The 16,477-nt window shown below is 52.5% G+C and overlaps 1 protein-coding gene across 19 annotated transcripts in view; it reads left to right on the top strand.

Annotated features, from left to right (window-relative positions):
• Nucleotides 1–16,477, top strand: part of GNB1L (G protein subunit beta 1 like) — a 152,073-nt gene that overhangs the window by 120,413 nt on the left and 15,183 nt on the right. For 18 of the 19 annotated variants that reach the window (XM_078154456.1, XM_020996521.2, XM_020996515.2 and 15 more), the window contains 2 exons: nucleotides 5,140–5,238; nucleotides 14,077–14,292. In XM_078154456.1, the coding sequence (XP_078010582.1) occupies nucleotides 5,140–5,238; nucleotides 14,077–14,292 (315 nt within the window). The remainder of the gene's footprint in view (nucleotides 1–5,139; nucleotides 5,239–14,076; nucleotides 14,293–16,477) is intronic. The other variant, XM_078154465.1, reaches the window with a different exon arrangement.

Here is a 16,477-nt window from a genome sequence, read left to right as displayed (position 1 = left end):
CCTTACTCTGGTGCAGACCCTCATCACCCCACGTCTGCACTAGTGCCGTGGCTGCTGGGGGCAGGGGTCTGCCGGCCTCAAGTCTCTCTTCACTCCACCCCATCCTAAAGCGAAGGCCCGGTTGTGTCACACCACCTCTGCCCCCTCCCCTATCAACTCCAGTGGTTCTCTGTCACCTCCAGGATCCAATATTTGTTGAGTTCAAACCCTTCACAGCTTTGCTGTGACCTTTCTGACCTTCTTACAACTAACCCCCGTATAGACACTGGCCTCTTGGCTGTTCCTCATACAAAATATTCTGTGTGGGCACGTTCACTTGTCTGTCCCCTACGCCTAGAATTTTCTCCCTTCTCATGTTCATCTCCTGACCTCCCAGGCTTCCTTCACATCCCACTGAAAAATCTCACCTTCCACAAGAAGTCTTTGCTGACTCCCCTCAGTTCTGGCGCCTCCCCCTGCCAATTATTTGTTTTGTATATCTTATTAGCAAGTAGCAAATCTTATCCTAAATCTCTGACCTATTTAAATGTACCATAACATTCTGCATATAGGCCACCACAAATATAAATTAGATACAAAGTACTTTGGAGAGAAAAGGCCTTGGTACATTGTCGCAGCAGAGAGAAGGATGAGGGGCTACCAGGAAAAGTGTCATTCAGAAGGTCATGCTTAAGCTGAGTTTGGAAAGAAACTGGGGTTCCAGGAGGTAGCCATGCCGAGGGTCAGCATCCCAGGCGTGGCTGACAGCTAGCTCCAAGGCAGAGAGACAAACGATGGAGTGGCCTGTGTGATGAAGAGCTGAGGCTAGTTTGACTGGACCGTGGAGTATGTGAAGGGGGGTAATGTGTCACGTGTCTAATAAGACGATAGAGGGCCAGGCCATGAACAGCTTTAAATGCCAGAGAGCAGTTTATATTTGATCTGGGAGGTGATAGGGAGACTCTGGACTTCACTGAGTAGGAGATGACAGGGGTAGACCTGTGCTTTGGGAAGATCATTTTGGCAGCTATGTGGAGGAGGGATTGGAGTGGGTAGAGACTTGAGGTGGCGAGGCCAACCGAGAAGCCAGAGGGGATGAGACCTCGACCTGAGGCAGTGGCTGTGTGAGTGTAGAGAAGGGGAATGGAAGAGATGTGTTGTGGGAAGAAGAACCAATTTGATGACTGATTGGTGTGTGGCAGGTGATGGTAAGGAGTTGAGGATGGTAGAGGTTACAGTCCTGCCTTACTGTGAAGATGGCAGTACCTTGGACAGAAATTGGGATGTTCAGAAGAGAAGAGAATTTTGGGGGAAATATCTTGGGTTGTTTTGGACGTGTGTCTACACAACATGCAGTTCAGTGTCCAGTGGGCCATCGCTGGTTTGTGACTGGAGCTCAGGAGAGATTTGGGCAGGGTGCATAGATCGTCTGCATAGAGATGATCATGTTGATAGAAGCTAGAGGGTGGGGGCAGACAAGAGGGGATGCAGTAAGGGATACATGGGCAGGGCTTCTTAACCCCAGGGTCTGTGAACTATTTTTTTTTCATAACTGCAGTTCTATAGAATTTATTTCCTTTGTAATTCCTTGCATTTCATTTTATGCATTTAAAAACATTCCAAGATGGGGTCCATAGGCTGCCGCAGTGGTCTGGATTGGGTGACAGATTTGGGTAGTGTGAACCCAGAAGAGGAGAGGGGCGTGTTGCAGAGTGATAGCGCAGAGTTTGGAATGCAAGGCTGTCCTGGAGAGGAGAGCCCAGGCTTGTTCAGCGTGGCCCCAGAGGGCAGAACCAGGAGCGGTGGGAAGAAGCTGCCAAGAGGCCCATTCAGGCTCCTAACAAGAGGAGCCATCCCAAAGTGGAAGGGGCTGCCTCAGGTGAGGGGGCGGATTCCTCCCCGTTGGGAGTCTTCAGGCAAAGGCTGGACGACCACTTGTCAGGTGTGTTAGAGGCAGGACCTTCATGCATGGGCTGGCCTGGATGGCCACTGGGGCTTTCTTTAACTCTCCCATTCTGTGATCCTGTAGATATTCCGAGTCAGCCTCCAGAGCTAGCATGTTAAAGGATGTTAGATGTGTAATCCCAATATGTGTCATGTCTGTGTACACATGCACAAAAGGTACACTGAAAAATAGCCTTCCTTTGCAGCCTGAACTCAGGTTTTATACCAGCCAGGTTTGAGGAGGAAGGGGAAGCCATAGGTTTAAAACAATAGGGTCACATTGTTACTATATTTCTTTAGTTCTTCAAGATAGCTGAGGTGTCCTCAGTGGGGGCAGGCCCTCCATGTCTTCAGGAGTTTCTGTAGCCAGCCTAGTGATAAACGTCTCCATACTAGGCTGGTCCTCATGACAGGTACCCTAACCATTTCCGAGCCAATAGTTGAAGCCTTTCCAGTTTCTTAGGACCTGCCAGAGCCTGTATTTTCTGGCATGTGCTTTAAGAACCATGGGTCACACCAAAATAATGGATACATGACTTAAATATAAAGGGTGACATCATAAGCAAATTAGAGGAGCAGAGAGGAAATTATCTTTCAGATCTATGGATAGGGAAACAGTTCATAACCAAACAACGGATAGAGAAGATTGCACAAGATAAAATGGGCCATTTTAATTATCTAAAATTTTTAAAGTTTTGTGCAGATAAAACCAGTGCAGCTGAAATTGGAAAGGGAGCAGGCAACTGGGAACAAAATCTTTGTAGCAAGTTTCTCTAATAAGGATCTTATTTCTAAGACATATTAAGAAAGAACTGATTCAGATTTATAAGAGTAAGAGCTATTTCACAACAGCTAAATGGTCAAAAATATGACTAGGCTTATTCTTCTGAGGAAGAAATCCAAGCTCTCTATAGCCATGTGACAGCATTAGTAGCAGCAGCAGCAGCAGCTAACATTTATGTAGTACCTGCTATGAGCCAGGCACTGTGTTAAGCACTTTACAATTATCACATTTAATCCTTACAACAACCCTGAGAGGTAGGTACTATTATTATCCCCATTTTACAGTTGAGGAAACTGAGGAAAACAGAGGTTCAGTGACTGTTCACATAGCCAGGAAGTGTGTGAGGTCAGATTTGACTCTGGGTCCAGTGCTCTAACCACTTTGCCACCTAGCTTCCCCTGGGGGAAAAATGCCTCAAATCACTAATAATTAGAGAAATGCTAATTAATGCAATTTTAAGTTTCAATTTCACACCCATTAGATTGGCAAAGTTGACAAAAAAGGAAAGTGACAAATGCTAGAGGGGCTGTGGAAAAACAGGTACACTTATGCCTTGTTGGTGGAGCTGTGAACTGGTCCAGCCATTCTGGAAAGCAACTTGGAACCATGTCCAGTAGGTACCTACACTGTGCGCCCTCAGTGATGTCACTCCTAGAGACAGAAAGAGGAGAAGGACCCATATGGACAAGGTTTGTAGCACCTGTTTTTGTGGTGACAAGGAACCAGTAACCTTAGGAAGGTCCCCCTCAGCCAAATGGAGGCAGACCAATGTGATGGAGGACTTGTAGCAAAGGAGACGACCGAAGGGATGGTTTCAGATAAACCCAGAAGGCTCATGTGAACAGACGCAAAGCAAGAGGCGAGGCCACGTCTGGAGTCCTGTGTTCTTTGGGAGCCACATTTTAAGAAGGACCTAGAGAGTCCAGACTGAGGGCTGGAGGGGACTGAGAGACCAGCCAGTCTGGCCCTGCCATTTTACAGAGGAAGAGACTGAGGCCCAGAGAGGTGAAAGCAGGGTGGGCAGGAGTTGAAACCAAGTTCTCTGATTCTGCCTCTATGGTTCTTTCTGGTGTTTATCAAGAGGCAGCCTCAAGTAGTGAGCATTTGTGGGGCATTTTAGGGTTTGCAGAGCACTTTACAAATATTAACTCGTTTTTTCCTTCGCAACCACCCTGGAAAGTAAGCACTGTTATCGTCTCCTCCATTTGACAGATGAGGAAACTGAGTCAGGCGGCAGTGAAGGGTCACCCAGCCAGCAAGTTTCTGAGGCCAAATTGATCTCAGGTCTTCATCTAGGGCAGGGTAATCAGAATGGTGGAAGACCTCAGGTTGATGCTGTTGGAGGATTCGTTGGCGAAGCCTGAAAAAGAAACTTGGAGGGCTGATAGCATTCCTCTAGTATTTGACCAGCTGTTGTAGAGATAGGAAAGGGAGGCGGCTTGGGCTGCTTGACCCCACAGGGCAGAACCAGAAGCAGTGGCCAGACGGCGGCCAGTCTAGGCTGGACGCAAAGAACGTGCGGAGGGGCGGCCTCTGGTTCCCCTTCCCCACGTCTCCAGCCGAGACTGCCTGGCCACTTTGGGGGCGTGTGTGGAGGGGACCGACGCTGGCCCAGCTCCAGGTTGTAATAGGCGGCGTTCCAGGTCCCTTCCAAGCCCAAGATCCGGGGGTTCAGGTTGGCTAGCTAGTTAACTGGCTATATACAGTCAGACTTAAACACTGGGTGTATGTATAACATACACGCACAGACACACATGCTTAACTGGGTTTGTTTGTTTTTTAAAAGAACAACAACTTATTTTCACTGAAAAATACATAACTGAGGGGAGGAGAATTGACTCCATTAATCTTACCTATGAGAAGCCTCACTATTTGAAGCAGAAGGTCCTAATCCAGGCATTTGGTGCCAGCTCAGTCTAGCCGTAGGCGGAGTGACGAGGACTCTGGCCTTGCACACGGTACTGAACCAGCTCCCCTTCTTACCAGAACCTCTGGTAAGGAACAAGCTGGATGCATGGGGACCTTGCTGCCTCCCCATTTTCCTGCCGATCACTGGGTGAAGAGGCCATCCATCTGTGTTGTGGCGCCCCGAAGGCAGTCTGTTGGAAGCTGGGAAGGGAGAGCCAGAGGCCCGGCCCAGAGCTGAGAAAGTGAGACATGCCTGGGTGCTCACAGAGGCTGGGGCAGTGCCGAGCTGTTAGGCCCGGCCAAAGACAGTGACTTACGGGTCACTTACAAAGCAGTGCCCGAGTTCTGCGAGGCCCCGACAGCCTAGTTAGGCCTCATTAAAAGACTCACTTCCAGGCTTCCTTTCCAGTGAATAAAAAGGAGCCTGCACCAACATTTGCTAATCACCTTAAAAAGTCTCTTATTTGTACAGCAAAGACTGTGCCTTGGAGCCCGCCCAAATCAGCTTGTTTTCTCACTGTCAGGTTCAGGTTTTGGACATGCCGTCCAAGACGTCAGTCTGTACCTTGAAGCCAGAGGCCGGTGCCAAAGCGGGCATGCCCATGTGCCTGGAGCTGTGGAAGGTAAGAAACACAACCACACTCTCTCATTGTGAAACCCTTGCCTCTGAGTCAGTCCTGGGCAGAGGCTGCGCGGAGCCAGGCTCCGTTCGGGCCTTGATTCCTTAGCAAGCCCACCGAGGCATCATCCCCTTCAGAGGACATGCGCCCAACGCCTCAGCCAGATCCCCGTCAGATCCCCGGGATCACTCCCTTCGCTTTATTGGAAGGCACATGATGTATCGTAAACAACCGGGGAGGTTCTGTAGCCCCGGGCTGGGTGGGGACCCGCTTTGCTTTGGCCATCAACAGAGGATCCCAAGCCAAGCTGTCAGTCAATGGGCTGGGGCTCCAGAGGGCGCCTCTGGGGGGTGGGGGGATTCCCAGGGCTCCTGCCGCCTGAATGACCTCCCTTAGGCTGTGAGTCAGGATGGACTGTGGGCTGGGAGGAAGGGTCCTCTGCACACGGACGAGAGCCTCTTTTCAGTTGAGGTGTGCTGAGTGGTTGCTGAGAACGTCTGCCTCGTGGCTTTTTGAGGGTGCATTTTTGTTGTTTTTCTCCGGTCCAGGAGCACAGGGCTGACACGTCGGTCTTCCCTCCAGATCCACTTGGGCCTTCTGGTTAGGTAATGGTCTTCAGCCTCAGTGCCGCACACGCTCTGCTAAGCTTGGTGCTGAGGGAGGCGCTCCTCTCTCTTATCCTAATAACCATAGCTCACGTCACATCTCCTCACATCCACGTTTTTGAAGGTGGGACTAGAGGTGGCCCAGAACCTCAGAAGGCATGCACCCCCTTTAGTCTGTCACCAGGAAGTAGCCTTCCACCTTCTCCTTACATCCCTTCAGTTACAGGATGCTCACTAGCATGCTGGGCAGTCTGTGCCATCCAGGATGGTTTCCCTTCTTTCTGAAGCTCCTTTTTATTTCAAGCTGAATTTCTGTCCTCTCGGAGCTCCTCTGCACAGCCGCCCCCAGTATTTCAAGATGAGTCCCCATGCCGTCTCTTCCTTTAAAAGTGAAACATCTTTAGCAAATGCCAACGAGGTGCTGGTCTGCGTTTTCCTTGTGTCTCCTTCCTTGTGGCCCCCAGAGCCCAGGCTTGTCCCGCTAGTGGCCGTGGTCAGTGTGACAGTCACCTCCTCCCCTTGGGGCAGCCAAAGCTCGGGCCGGTTAGGTCTCTGGCAGTTATGTCTCACTCTGGAGTTCTGCGGAGATCCTGATCAACAAAAGATGTTTGTGCCAGGTCTCCACACTCACTTTAGGGTCCTCCTCACTGAGTCTGATCCCATCGTTCACTCCTGTCGCAGCTTGGATCACAGTTCTGCCGTCGATCCGGAGAATTGGCTGCCTTCGTGTTTGCCTTCAGCCAAGTCTTCAGTACTAATAGAGTATAAAGTAGGGCCAAGGAGAGAAAGAGCCCTGTGGTATCTCCCTAGAGACCTCCCTCCGAGTTGATGAATCCATCATTCAGCTCCGGAGTATGGTTGTTCAGCTACGTCAGGTGCCACAGAGCTGTACCAGCATGCAGCCCAGGTCTTTCCATCTCAGCTATGGAAATGTCATGGGATTGCCTGGGGCAGAATGGCAGAAACACCTCATGGGAACAAGGCAGGGCCAAGGCCTCGGATTCCACAAGTATCTCATGTGTAGACCTAATGTTCTGCTCTGACCAGCCTGCCAGCCTGGAGCTGGCCCTCGATTCCACCCCCTCCCCCTCCTCCGGCCCTGCTCCTGAGCTAGGGAGGCCTGGGCACTCGGCAGGACTCCTCTTATCCAGCCTCAGCCCGGCTCGCTGCAGACAGCCTGGTCCTTCCCTGTCTGGCTCCCCAGAGAAGCCGTTCCAGACCTTGTCTTCCCTCCACAGACCTCTCGTGACTTCCCCTCCACCGGCTGAAGGCCTCGCCCCTGACTTTTCTGGGAACACGAAGGCCCCTTAATGAACAACAGCTTTCTTCTCCCGTCCTCTTTACCTAAGAATCCTTTGACATTCTCTCCCGCTCTCTCCTCCTTTCCTGCAGTCTCTGGTGAATAGGACACCCTTCTCCTTGCCAAGGCCAACCCCTCTACTTGTCCACTTGGTCCCATCTCATCTTCTCAATCATTTCTTCTTCTCCTCCCCCCTCCCCTCCCCCTCCTCTTCTCCTTCTTCTTCTCCTTCTTCTTCTCCTCCTCCTCCTCTCCTTCTTCTTCTCTCCTCCTCCCCTTTCTCCTCCTCCCCCTCCCCCTCTTCTTCCTTCTCCTCCTTCCTCCCCCCCCTTCTCATCTTCCAGCATTTCCCTCATTCCTCCTACTCCCTTCAAAAATGGCCACATCTCCCCCATTCTTAAAAAACCCTTGCTAGGTCCTACTACCGTCACCTTGTCCCAATATATCCTGTATCTTTCCTCCTTTTTTCAGCCAGACTTCTTGATAAAGCTGTCTGCACTAGCTTCCTTTTCTCCCACCAGCCCCTTCACCCTTTGCAGTAAAACCCTAGGACATGAGCTGGGTTACCGGGTCCCCAAGAGCCAGGACCAGGGCCAGTGTCTGTGCCTGGGTGGATTTAACAAAGGCCTTCATGGGGAAGCCCTCCAAAACAAGGGTTTTCTTTGCCCTGCTTATGGGCAGGAGAGCCCAGGCTGCATTTCTATACAGTCCATTGAGGAGTGTGACCACCTCAGCTGGGTCTAAGGGGTAGAAGGGGGTGCTAAGAATGTTAAAAACCCGGGACCCCTTGTCTTTGGTCCCTGTAGGGGGTGTGTCTGGGCAACCAGCTCCTTTCACCCCACTTCTGCTAAAGAACTCTGTACCCTGGGCTGGCCGGGCTGGGTTATCCTCCTGCATTTTCCCATCGCTTCACCTCTGGAAAAGAATTAACTGAAGAATGCTGTTATCTCTGTTCATTTCCACCCCTGACCAGTTCTGGTGTGGCAAAGCAAATTGTACAGGGCACCAGTACTAAGAATGTACAGATGATCGTTCACCTGCTCCTTTCTACTGTTCCACTGTAGAGGACCCCAGAAGAAGCCTGGGGCAGCCAGGCAGAGCTTTCGAGTGCTGCTCTCAGCCCCAACTGGGCACCTGTGCCCTGGCTGGTCCACAGGCTCCTCACCTCGAGCATCTCTATCACCGTGGTAGGGATCATTGTCTCCTAACCCGGGTTAATGGAGTTTGTCGGCAGGCATCCAGATGAAGATCTGGTGGGAAGGAGGCTGTCATCATGAACCAGACAGATCAGCTCCTCTTGGGCTTAGCAAGGAAAAAGAATGGGTTTGCACGTGACTGGAGAATGTCCTTCTCTTGGCAAAATGGAGACCCGCCAACTGTGCTCCAGGACTCTCTGCCTCTTTCCAGAAGGGATTCCGCCTTCTGGAACAAAGGTGCCTCTTCATGGGTCTTTCCCCCTCTGCCATCCCTGTGGTCCCTGAGCCATGAACATTAACACTGCCACTGTGGATGAGCAGAAATGGCACCCGGCAGGACTTGGCCATGCTTTTTCTCCCTCTAAAGGACTCCCACCGAGAATAAAGCCGTTCTTGGTGTCACTGACTTCGGAAAGAAGCCCTAGTGGAGGAAGCCGGGCTGATGGAGGTCGTGGCTTTCAGGGTACCCTTTCCCTTTGAGAATTAAAAGCCTGGCATCAGCAGTCTTGTGACTGAAAAGAATGTGTCATTGATCTGGATGTCTCAAAGCCAGGCCCTGAGTGATGGTGAGAAAGCAATTCTGTCTTCCACGAGTCGGGGGTGGGGGGGCCTCAGAATGCAGGCTGCTGGGAGTCTCACCTCCTCGAGGGCAACATTTCCATGATTTGAAGTTTTCTCATTCATATTCACCCCCAGGGAAAGTTGCAAATTGCATAAGCAGGTAAAAATTCAACCAGAACTGTGTAGAAAATGGATCTTCATTGTTAAGGGGAACTGACTTAGCTGACAGAAGGACTGAGCCAGAGGAGAGAAGTTGGCCCAGAAGCATCCTCTTGTCTGAAAAAGTGGCCTGCTTCTAAGACCCCCAGACTGTAGTACTGTGGATCTCCTGAAGTCTTTTCCCTCTGGAGAGCCAGGCTCTCTTCAGCATGGTCCAGCAGAGAAGGTATGAGGATCATTGCTTTCTCTGTACATCTCAGCTACCAAAATTGGGGTGATTGAGAAGAAAACTACTGAATCCTTCTCAAAGTAGTGTTCACTTACAGTTACAGTGGGCCTAAACCTCCAGGTTTTGAAAGAAAGGTGGAGACATAAGACTTACCTGGTTACAAAATACGATCTACAAAAATAGCTTAGAAAAACTGAAGCCCGAGAGAAGACTGTGCAGGATTCAGTGTTCAAGGAAATCAGCAGCAATTCCTAAAATCAGAGGACCCGAGTGCCAGAAGTGGCAGGATCTCAGAGGCCGCCTTGCTGTTTTGTGGAGAGAGTGACTTCACCTGCTGGAAGAGTTTCTCCTTCAAGAAGCTCGTTCACTAAATGCAAGAAAAACCAGGTACCTGAGAACTCCAGCTGCAAAGTGACAAATGAGGTGCTGAGACACATCTAATTTGGCACGGATGCCGGCCTGGGCAGGCCAGCAAAGAGCTGGATTATGCCATCAAAGGAGGCCTTGATTTGAAGAGTTTTCCTTCAAAGAAACTAGCTGTAATGTCTTTCTGTTTTTTTACCCATATATGTAAAGGCCCACTATGTCCAAGTCTCTGAAGGAAGGATTTAGGAATCTTTGCTTCAGGAATGTTAGAGAACTGTATGGATCATTGATAACTCTCATCCGTGAATTCAGAGTAATTCTGGAGTCCTCGCTTTTTGTCTGACTGCCTGAGGAGACGCCACCAGTCCAGTCTTTGTTCTTAGGTGTAAAAGAAAGCACGGCCACCATCGCTGTGAGGAGGAGGACGGCACGCGGGATGCTGCCGTGACTTGTCCCCACAGCTCCCCCGCAGGACATCTGCGTTTGTCCTTTCCATTGCTGTGGGCCTTACGGTCTTCCACAAGCGTCACCCAGGGACGACTGGGGAAGCCCACCAAACCAAGTCAGACCATTACCACCACCTTGACTGTCGTCTTCCCTTAAAGCCTGGTGGAGGCAGCCTAGGACCCCGAGTCCAAAAACCTTTGGAATAGCTGTGCTTCCAGCCAAGACCTCTGCCATCATCCCGGGAAACAATCCCAGTGGAGAGGCTCCCTGGACCTGCTCCCGCAGGGCTGCAGCCGCCTCTCCCAAAAACCCAGAGAAGAAAGTTCTCATGGCTGCAGTCCTTGGCCCCATCCAGTGGGTCGACATCAGAAGCTGCGACGATTTTATCAGTGGAAGCTCCATGCAGGAAGAGGTCCAGTTTCGGCTTTATTGCCGCTCCCCTAAGAACCACTGGATCATTCCCCCGACCTGCAGCTGGAGCCTCCCCCGTTAGAATGTGAGCTCCTCGAGCGCAGGGCCTGGCTGATTCTTCTGTTGGACCAGACTTCATTGATCAACAGGCGCTTGCAGACAGCTTATATTCTAAACAAGATAACAAGCCCCAGTGTAAAAGCTACACCACAGACATGTGGGGAGGATAAACCCAAACGCCGCGGCTCACTGCTCGGTTTGGGAACTGAAAGGGCCAAGAAAGGCTGCGTGAGGACGGTGCCTCTGCCGCATCTGGAGGAAGAGAAGGATGCTGGGAAGTGCAGCGAAGGGAGAGCACCCAGGCTTGGGGGACAGAGAGATAGTGTGTGAGTACGTGTGTGCAAGGGTGTGCACGTGTGAGTGTGTGTGGATGTGTGTGCGTATGTGCACATGTGAGAGTGGGTGTGCGCGTGAGTGCGTACATGTGTGAGTGGGGGTGTGTGTGGGGGGTGTTGTGTGTGCGTATGTAGCAGAGAAGGACAGCATGGCAGGATCACAGGATCAAGAGGGGAGGTCGTGTCCGGGGAAGGCATTCTGACACCTTTAGCTATCGGCAAGGAGTGACATTCCCCGAGAGATGTTCAGCTACTGCTCTGTTTGCTCAGACTCTGTATAAAAGTCGCTTCTCCTTTTAAGAAGAGCCTGCTGTGTGCCAGGCCTTGCAGTTGCCTTTGTTGCCACTTGGTTTCCTGCGGGGGCTTTGTTATCGCGTCCTGAGGAGCAGAGATCGGATGGTCTTCTTTATTGAACCTCCCCCCATAGTGCCTAACACTGTGCTAAGCTCGGTGAAGCCTTGGCCAACGCGTCATGGGTCCAGCCGCCCTTCTTCGTGGACCGTAACGCGCTCGTTACCAAGCCCGCGTTCTCTGGTGCTCTGGTTCCGATGTTTAATAATTGTGGACCTTGCGCACATCACCCGATCTCTCTGAGCACAGAATGGAGAAGATCGTCCCTGTACTACCCACCTCACTGTGTTGTGAATCCCCAGTGAGCCAGCAGATAGAACCATGTGGTGATGCTCAGGGACAACGCGGATGTAACCCGCTGTTCTTACTTCGGTGACTCGTGGTGTGAAGCCAGCCGCCAAGTGTGTTCCCTGCCTTCAGGGCGCTTACGGTCTAAGCCTGCTGACACGGATGGGGCGGCTCAGCGGGCAGAGAGTGCTCCTGATGCGGGTCCTCTGCTGACGGCCTTGAGGAACCTGGCTCCTCCCGACTCGTAGCAGATGAACACAAGCCTCGGGCAGGTCCTGGGGAAGGCGGAAGCCTGATGTGCCCACCCTTGGCCTGGATAGGTGCAGAAAGACTCATGTCCCCAAGGCTTCCCTGACTGTCTCACTGGGGTCTGGAGCTAACCCCGGGCTAGCACAGCTGCCAGGATGGGACCGGGCCAGAGAGGTGGCCGTCAGAGTGGCCGTGAGACTCGCCCACATCTTCCCCTCCAGCTTGGAGGGCTGTGAGCTTTGTGTGTGGAGGGTCTGATGGCATCCTGGCAGTACTGGTTTAAGGCCCAGCAGAGGCATGCGGCAGTGCGGGGGCCGCCCCTGCCTTCAGGGTGCTCCCAGTCTTTCCTAGGCAGACAGTGATCGTAACCCCAGCTTCAGTGACCCTCCTGTCCTCCAGAGCTCATCTGCTTCTCCCCATTGGGCTGGGGAGGACACGGGCGCAGCCAGGGTTGAGGGGTTGACTTGAGTATTCATTCATATTTGGCACGTTACAGATGATGAAGGATCGGCGCACGTTAGGGAGGCATTATGGATTCAAGATGCTGTTTAAATGGGGCGGGGCTGGGGGTGGGGACACGTGTCTGCTTTCTTTTGATCATTCCCTTCCACTGTTCACTGTGCCCAAGCATCCAGCCCTAATATAAAGCAAAGCAGTCCTTTTTTGACTGGGTCGGCGGCAGGTAGAAAACAGCAGTCCAGGGTCTGGCTTTGGAGGGTGCTGGCATGCCTTTGCCTCCTGCCCCCGAGCCGTTGCCGACCCAGAACTGGGAACATCTCGCCAGATCGTGCCCTTCTCCTTCTTCACTCCCCGCAAGTTAGAACCAGGCTGGGGTCAGTTGAGAATAGAGTCCAGAGCCATGCCGTGAATGCTGGGCATTCAGAAGAAGCCCCGCCTGATGGCAGATCCCTCTTTCTGTAAAACCCTGGACAGACTTTTCTTAAAATCAGGCCCGGTATGAGCAGCTGTGTCCTGGGAAAAGAGAGCTACATCAGAAGGCGTGTGCTGGGCCGGGGTCTGTCCGCTGGCCGCAGACCCTGGGCTGGCTCCCCTGCATTTTCCTCGTGCCCATAGCCACAAGTGAGCGTCCGCCCAGAGCTGGCTCCCGTGACCGGTTACCAAGGGCGGATTCGTCACTCTTTTTGCCAGGGGAATGATGAATATTTTTCTCTGGGTGACATGTAATCCAGTAACGTTCTTCTCATGGAGTTATTTCAGAGGCTTAAATAAATGAGGTGTCTGCCCAGGGTGCCAAGCCCTCTGACCTGTGACCTCATTCATCAAAATCGCTTGAGATTGGCTGCAGCAGGGTTCCAAACCAGTTAACTCTTGGGGAACGAAGCCGTTTCTCTGGGAGGGGGAGGGGGATTTCAGCAAGGAGGCTGACAAAGCCCAGAAATTTCATTTTTCACCAGGGTAAAGCTGGTGACTTTTCTCAGCCGGCGAGATTAAACAGGTAGGCAAGCAGAGCAGCGAGATAAATGGGCAGAAAAATACCGCAGTGGCTAGGAGGAGTGGAGGCGCGGAGCCCTGTGCCAGATGTGGAGGTTCCAGGTTAGGGGGGTTTGTGTCAGCAGGAGAATCTGAGAGTTGACAGTGACTCTCAGGAATGTGAAAGTGCTGGGCAGACGCAAGGGGTCTCAATGTTGGGGGCGGGGAGTCGAGCAGGAGCCCCCGACGCAGCATCCGAGGACTGCTCTGGTTGGTTCTGGCCGCACCTTCGCCTTGGGCTCCGCCAGGGCAGGGATGGTTTGGTGCTCGTAGAGGCTGAGTCTAAGGGCTTGTTGATCGGCTGATCCAGCCTCAGTTTCCCCATCTGTAAAAGGGCGTCATCCTTCTGCGACTGGACTTCCCAGGGTTGCGTGTGAAGAAAGCTGCACTGAAATGGCAGTCACCTAGCTGAGATTGCTCATTGGCAGTCTGAGTGATCTCACAGGGCGAGACCCCTCCTGAGAGCCTGCTGGGCATGTCCTCTCTGGGTCCTCCCCCTTGGGTGCCCTGCGGGCCGGCCCTCTCCTGGCTGTGTCTCAGGTCTGGCCCAGTCCTGACTTCACTTCCTGCCTTTTGGGATATTTTGACCCCCTTGTCTTTAGAGGAGGAACCTGGGCCACTGTGTGGCCCGGTCCTGGAGCTGGGCCTCCCAACCCAAGTGAGCAGGGCTCTCCCCTGGGGCAGGCGTGCTATCTCTGAGCCCGTCCTGGCCCGGTGGGTCACACAGCACCTGCCTCCTATGGGTGGTTCTCAGGAAGAGGGAGAAGTGACTGACTCTTTCGTTTCCCCACAGCCTCCCTCCGGCTCTGGTCCGCTCCTCCTGGCTGGGTACGAGGACGGCTCGGTCATCCTGTGGAACGTCTCTGAGAGGAGAATGCTGAGCCGGCTTTCTTGCCACAAGGAGCCAGTCATGAGCCTTGACTTTGACTCAGGAAGGGCCAAGGGGGTGTCAGGCTCCTCGGAGAAGGTGCTCTGTGTCTGGAGCCTAGATGAGCATCACAGCCTAAAGGTCAGGAGCCCTGGGCCCCGTGTCATTTATCCCGCTTTGCACTAACAGTCTGATAGGCTGAAAAAATATTTAGCCATGGAGAGGAGTTGTTGCAGACCCCTGGCTCATTAATCACAGGGTGCGGGTGATACAAAAGGACTTGTCTGCAGTGTCTGGAGCAGGAGGGAGGCAGGGGTGGTATTTTTCCCCCCTAAACTGTTCACATGGTTTGGATTTTTTCTCAGGCCATGTCACATCTGTCTAAAAAAAGGGCACGTAAATGAGCAACCGTTCGGTGCTTTTCAAAACACTTCAGAGACACAATGAAGGAATTTGTTTCAGCAATAACAAACTGGCTTGTTGGTGGAGGAAAACAAGCAGAATGTCCTGAGTTCACAGGCCTGAGCGCTGGCCTGAGTCATCTGGAACAAATCTGGCAGGAATAGTCAAGTCATGGCCGATGGAGTGGGAAGGGTTGGTCACTGGCCGCATGGGAAACAGTCGGCTAATGGAAGTACTTGGGTAGCAGCAGGGTACCGAGTGTTTCTGTCCTTGCTGGGAAGACCCTTCAAGGCCTTTCTGCCTTTGTTGTGGAAAGGCTTTCTAAAGTAACAGCATGAATAGGCTTTCCTAGCAGACCACCAGAATCTGTCTAGGAGGATTTTCCAGGACCATCGGTGAGTGTTCCGAGGGTTCGTCCAGGGCTGCTGTTGAGGCCTGGAGATGGAGCAGAAGGAGAATGAGCTGAATGTGTGCAGGTCCCAGAATGTCTTCTTGGGCTCATTCCCTGGCATAAGAAGCCTCTTTGTAAGACACCTTTCTTCTAAAAATTGAAGGTCAGGAAGAGAGTCTAGTTGGTTGGGGTTCCAGCTGGCCAATGGAGGCTTTAGTACAGGGATGATGGTGCCTTTTTCCAACCCCTGCTCATGTTAAGCGCATATTGGGGGGAGTTAGGAGAGTAAGAAGAAGCGACCTCAAGATTACAGGCTGGACTCGATGTCTGAGGGCCTAGATTGGAATTCTGGCTCACTGCCTTGACCTCGAGCCAGTCATTCCAGATGTCTCAGACTCAGGCCCCTCCTCTCTAAAAGGAAGGGGTTGCGTTTGCCCAAGTCCCCTGCCAGCTTTTGAGTCCTGTGGGTGCTGTGAGGGTCTTCCAGCCCTGTGGCAGAAGGATTTCCATCCTGCTTTTAGAGGTGTGTCTGGAAGCTCTCTCAGACCTGACCCAAGTCAGAGAGAAGCCAGAATGGAACTCAGAGGCTGCCCGTAACTGGAAAAAGAACCCTCTTCACGTCCTGCAGGGAGAGTTGTCTTGTTCTGGAGGTCTGCAGTGAAAAAGGAAGTTCCCAACAGTACTTAGGGATTCCATAAGAAATGCACTAGACAGAAAATCATTTGAGCAGAAAGCCTCCCTCTGCCCTTGCCTTGAACAGCCGTTACCAACATGGGTGTGACATCATCCCGAGTGGCCCTTGGCAAAAGAGAAGTGAGGCCAAGCCCTGATCCTGCTCCTCCCCACTCTGTTTACAAGCATCTCCTTCCTCATTGTCTCAGAAGCCCCCCTCTTCTGCACCCTTGTTCCCAGACTGGGGCTCTTGGGGCTCCTTCCTTCCACCGCACAGGAGCCCTCCAGTCCCTGCCCCCAGCTGCTTCTTCCTTTAGAAAGGGCCATGGGGGACCTCGGGGTGCCCACAGAATGGAAGAGAGATTCCCAGACTGTTGGTCACCTTCCTTCTCAGACAGAGGCTTCCCTGAGCCTTCCTCCCAGGTGCTGAGGTAGAGGAGCCCTGGGTCCTTGGGGGCAGGAGGCAGCCTAGTGGGAGTGCTCATAGCTTCTACCTTGCCCCATCCATCCTTCCATCCATCCCACGGACCAAAGAGGCTCTGCAGGGGACGAGAAAGGAGGGGAGAGGAGGAGCCGTTGCCAAGGTTGGGAGAGCATGGGGGTAGCTCACGGGGTACAGCCCTCATTTGGCCAAGATCCCGGGGCTTGCCACTACAATGCTTACATTTCTGTAGCATAGACAAGGCTAACTTTCCCCATTCTGTGAAGGAAACAGGCTCGGGGAAGGGCTTAAACAGCTGGTAATTGGAGGAAGCAGTCTTCCACCTCGGTCACCTGTAGGGCAGGGTGCTTGCCATGGCCCTTGGTTGGAGCCCTGGTGGGCAGGGAGGCCTTTCTCCACCAGGTAAGGCTTGAGCTGGA

Source organism: Phascolarctos cinereus, unplaced genomic scaffold (assembly GCF_003287225.1).
Source record: "Phascolarctos cinereus isolate Bilbo 61053 unplaced genomic scaffold, phaCin_HiC Scaffold_4;HRSCAF=312, whole genome shotgun sequence".
NCBI lineage: Eukaryota > Metazoa > Chordata > Mammalia > Diprotodontia > Phascolarctidae > Phascolarctos > Phascolarctos cinereus.
This window is presented reverse-complemented; position numbering and strand designations above follow the sequence as displayed.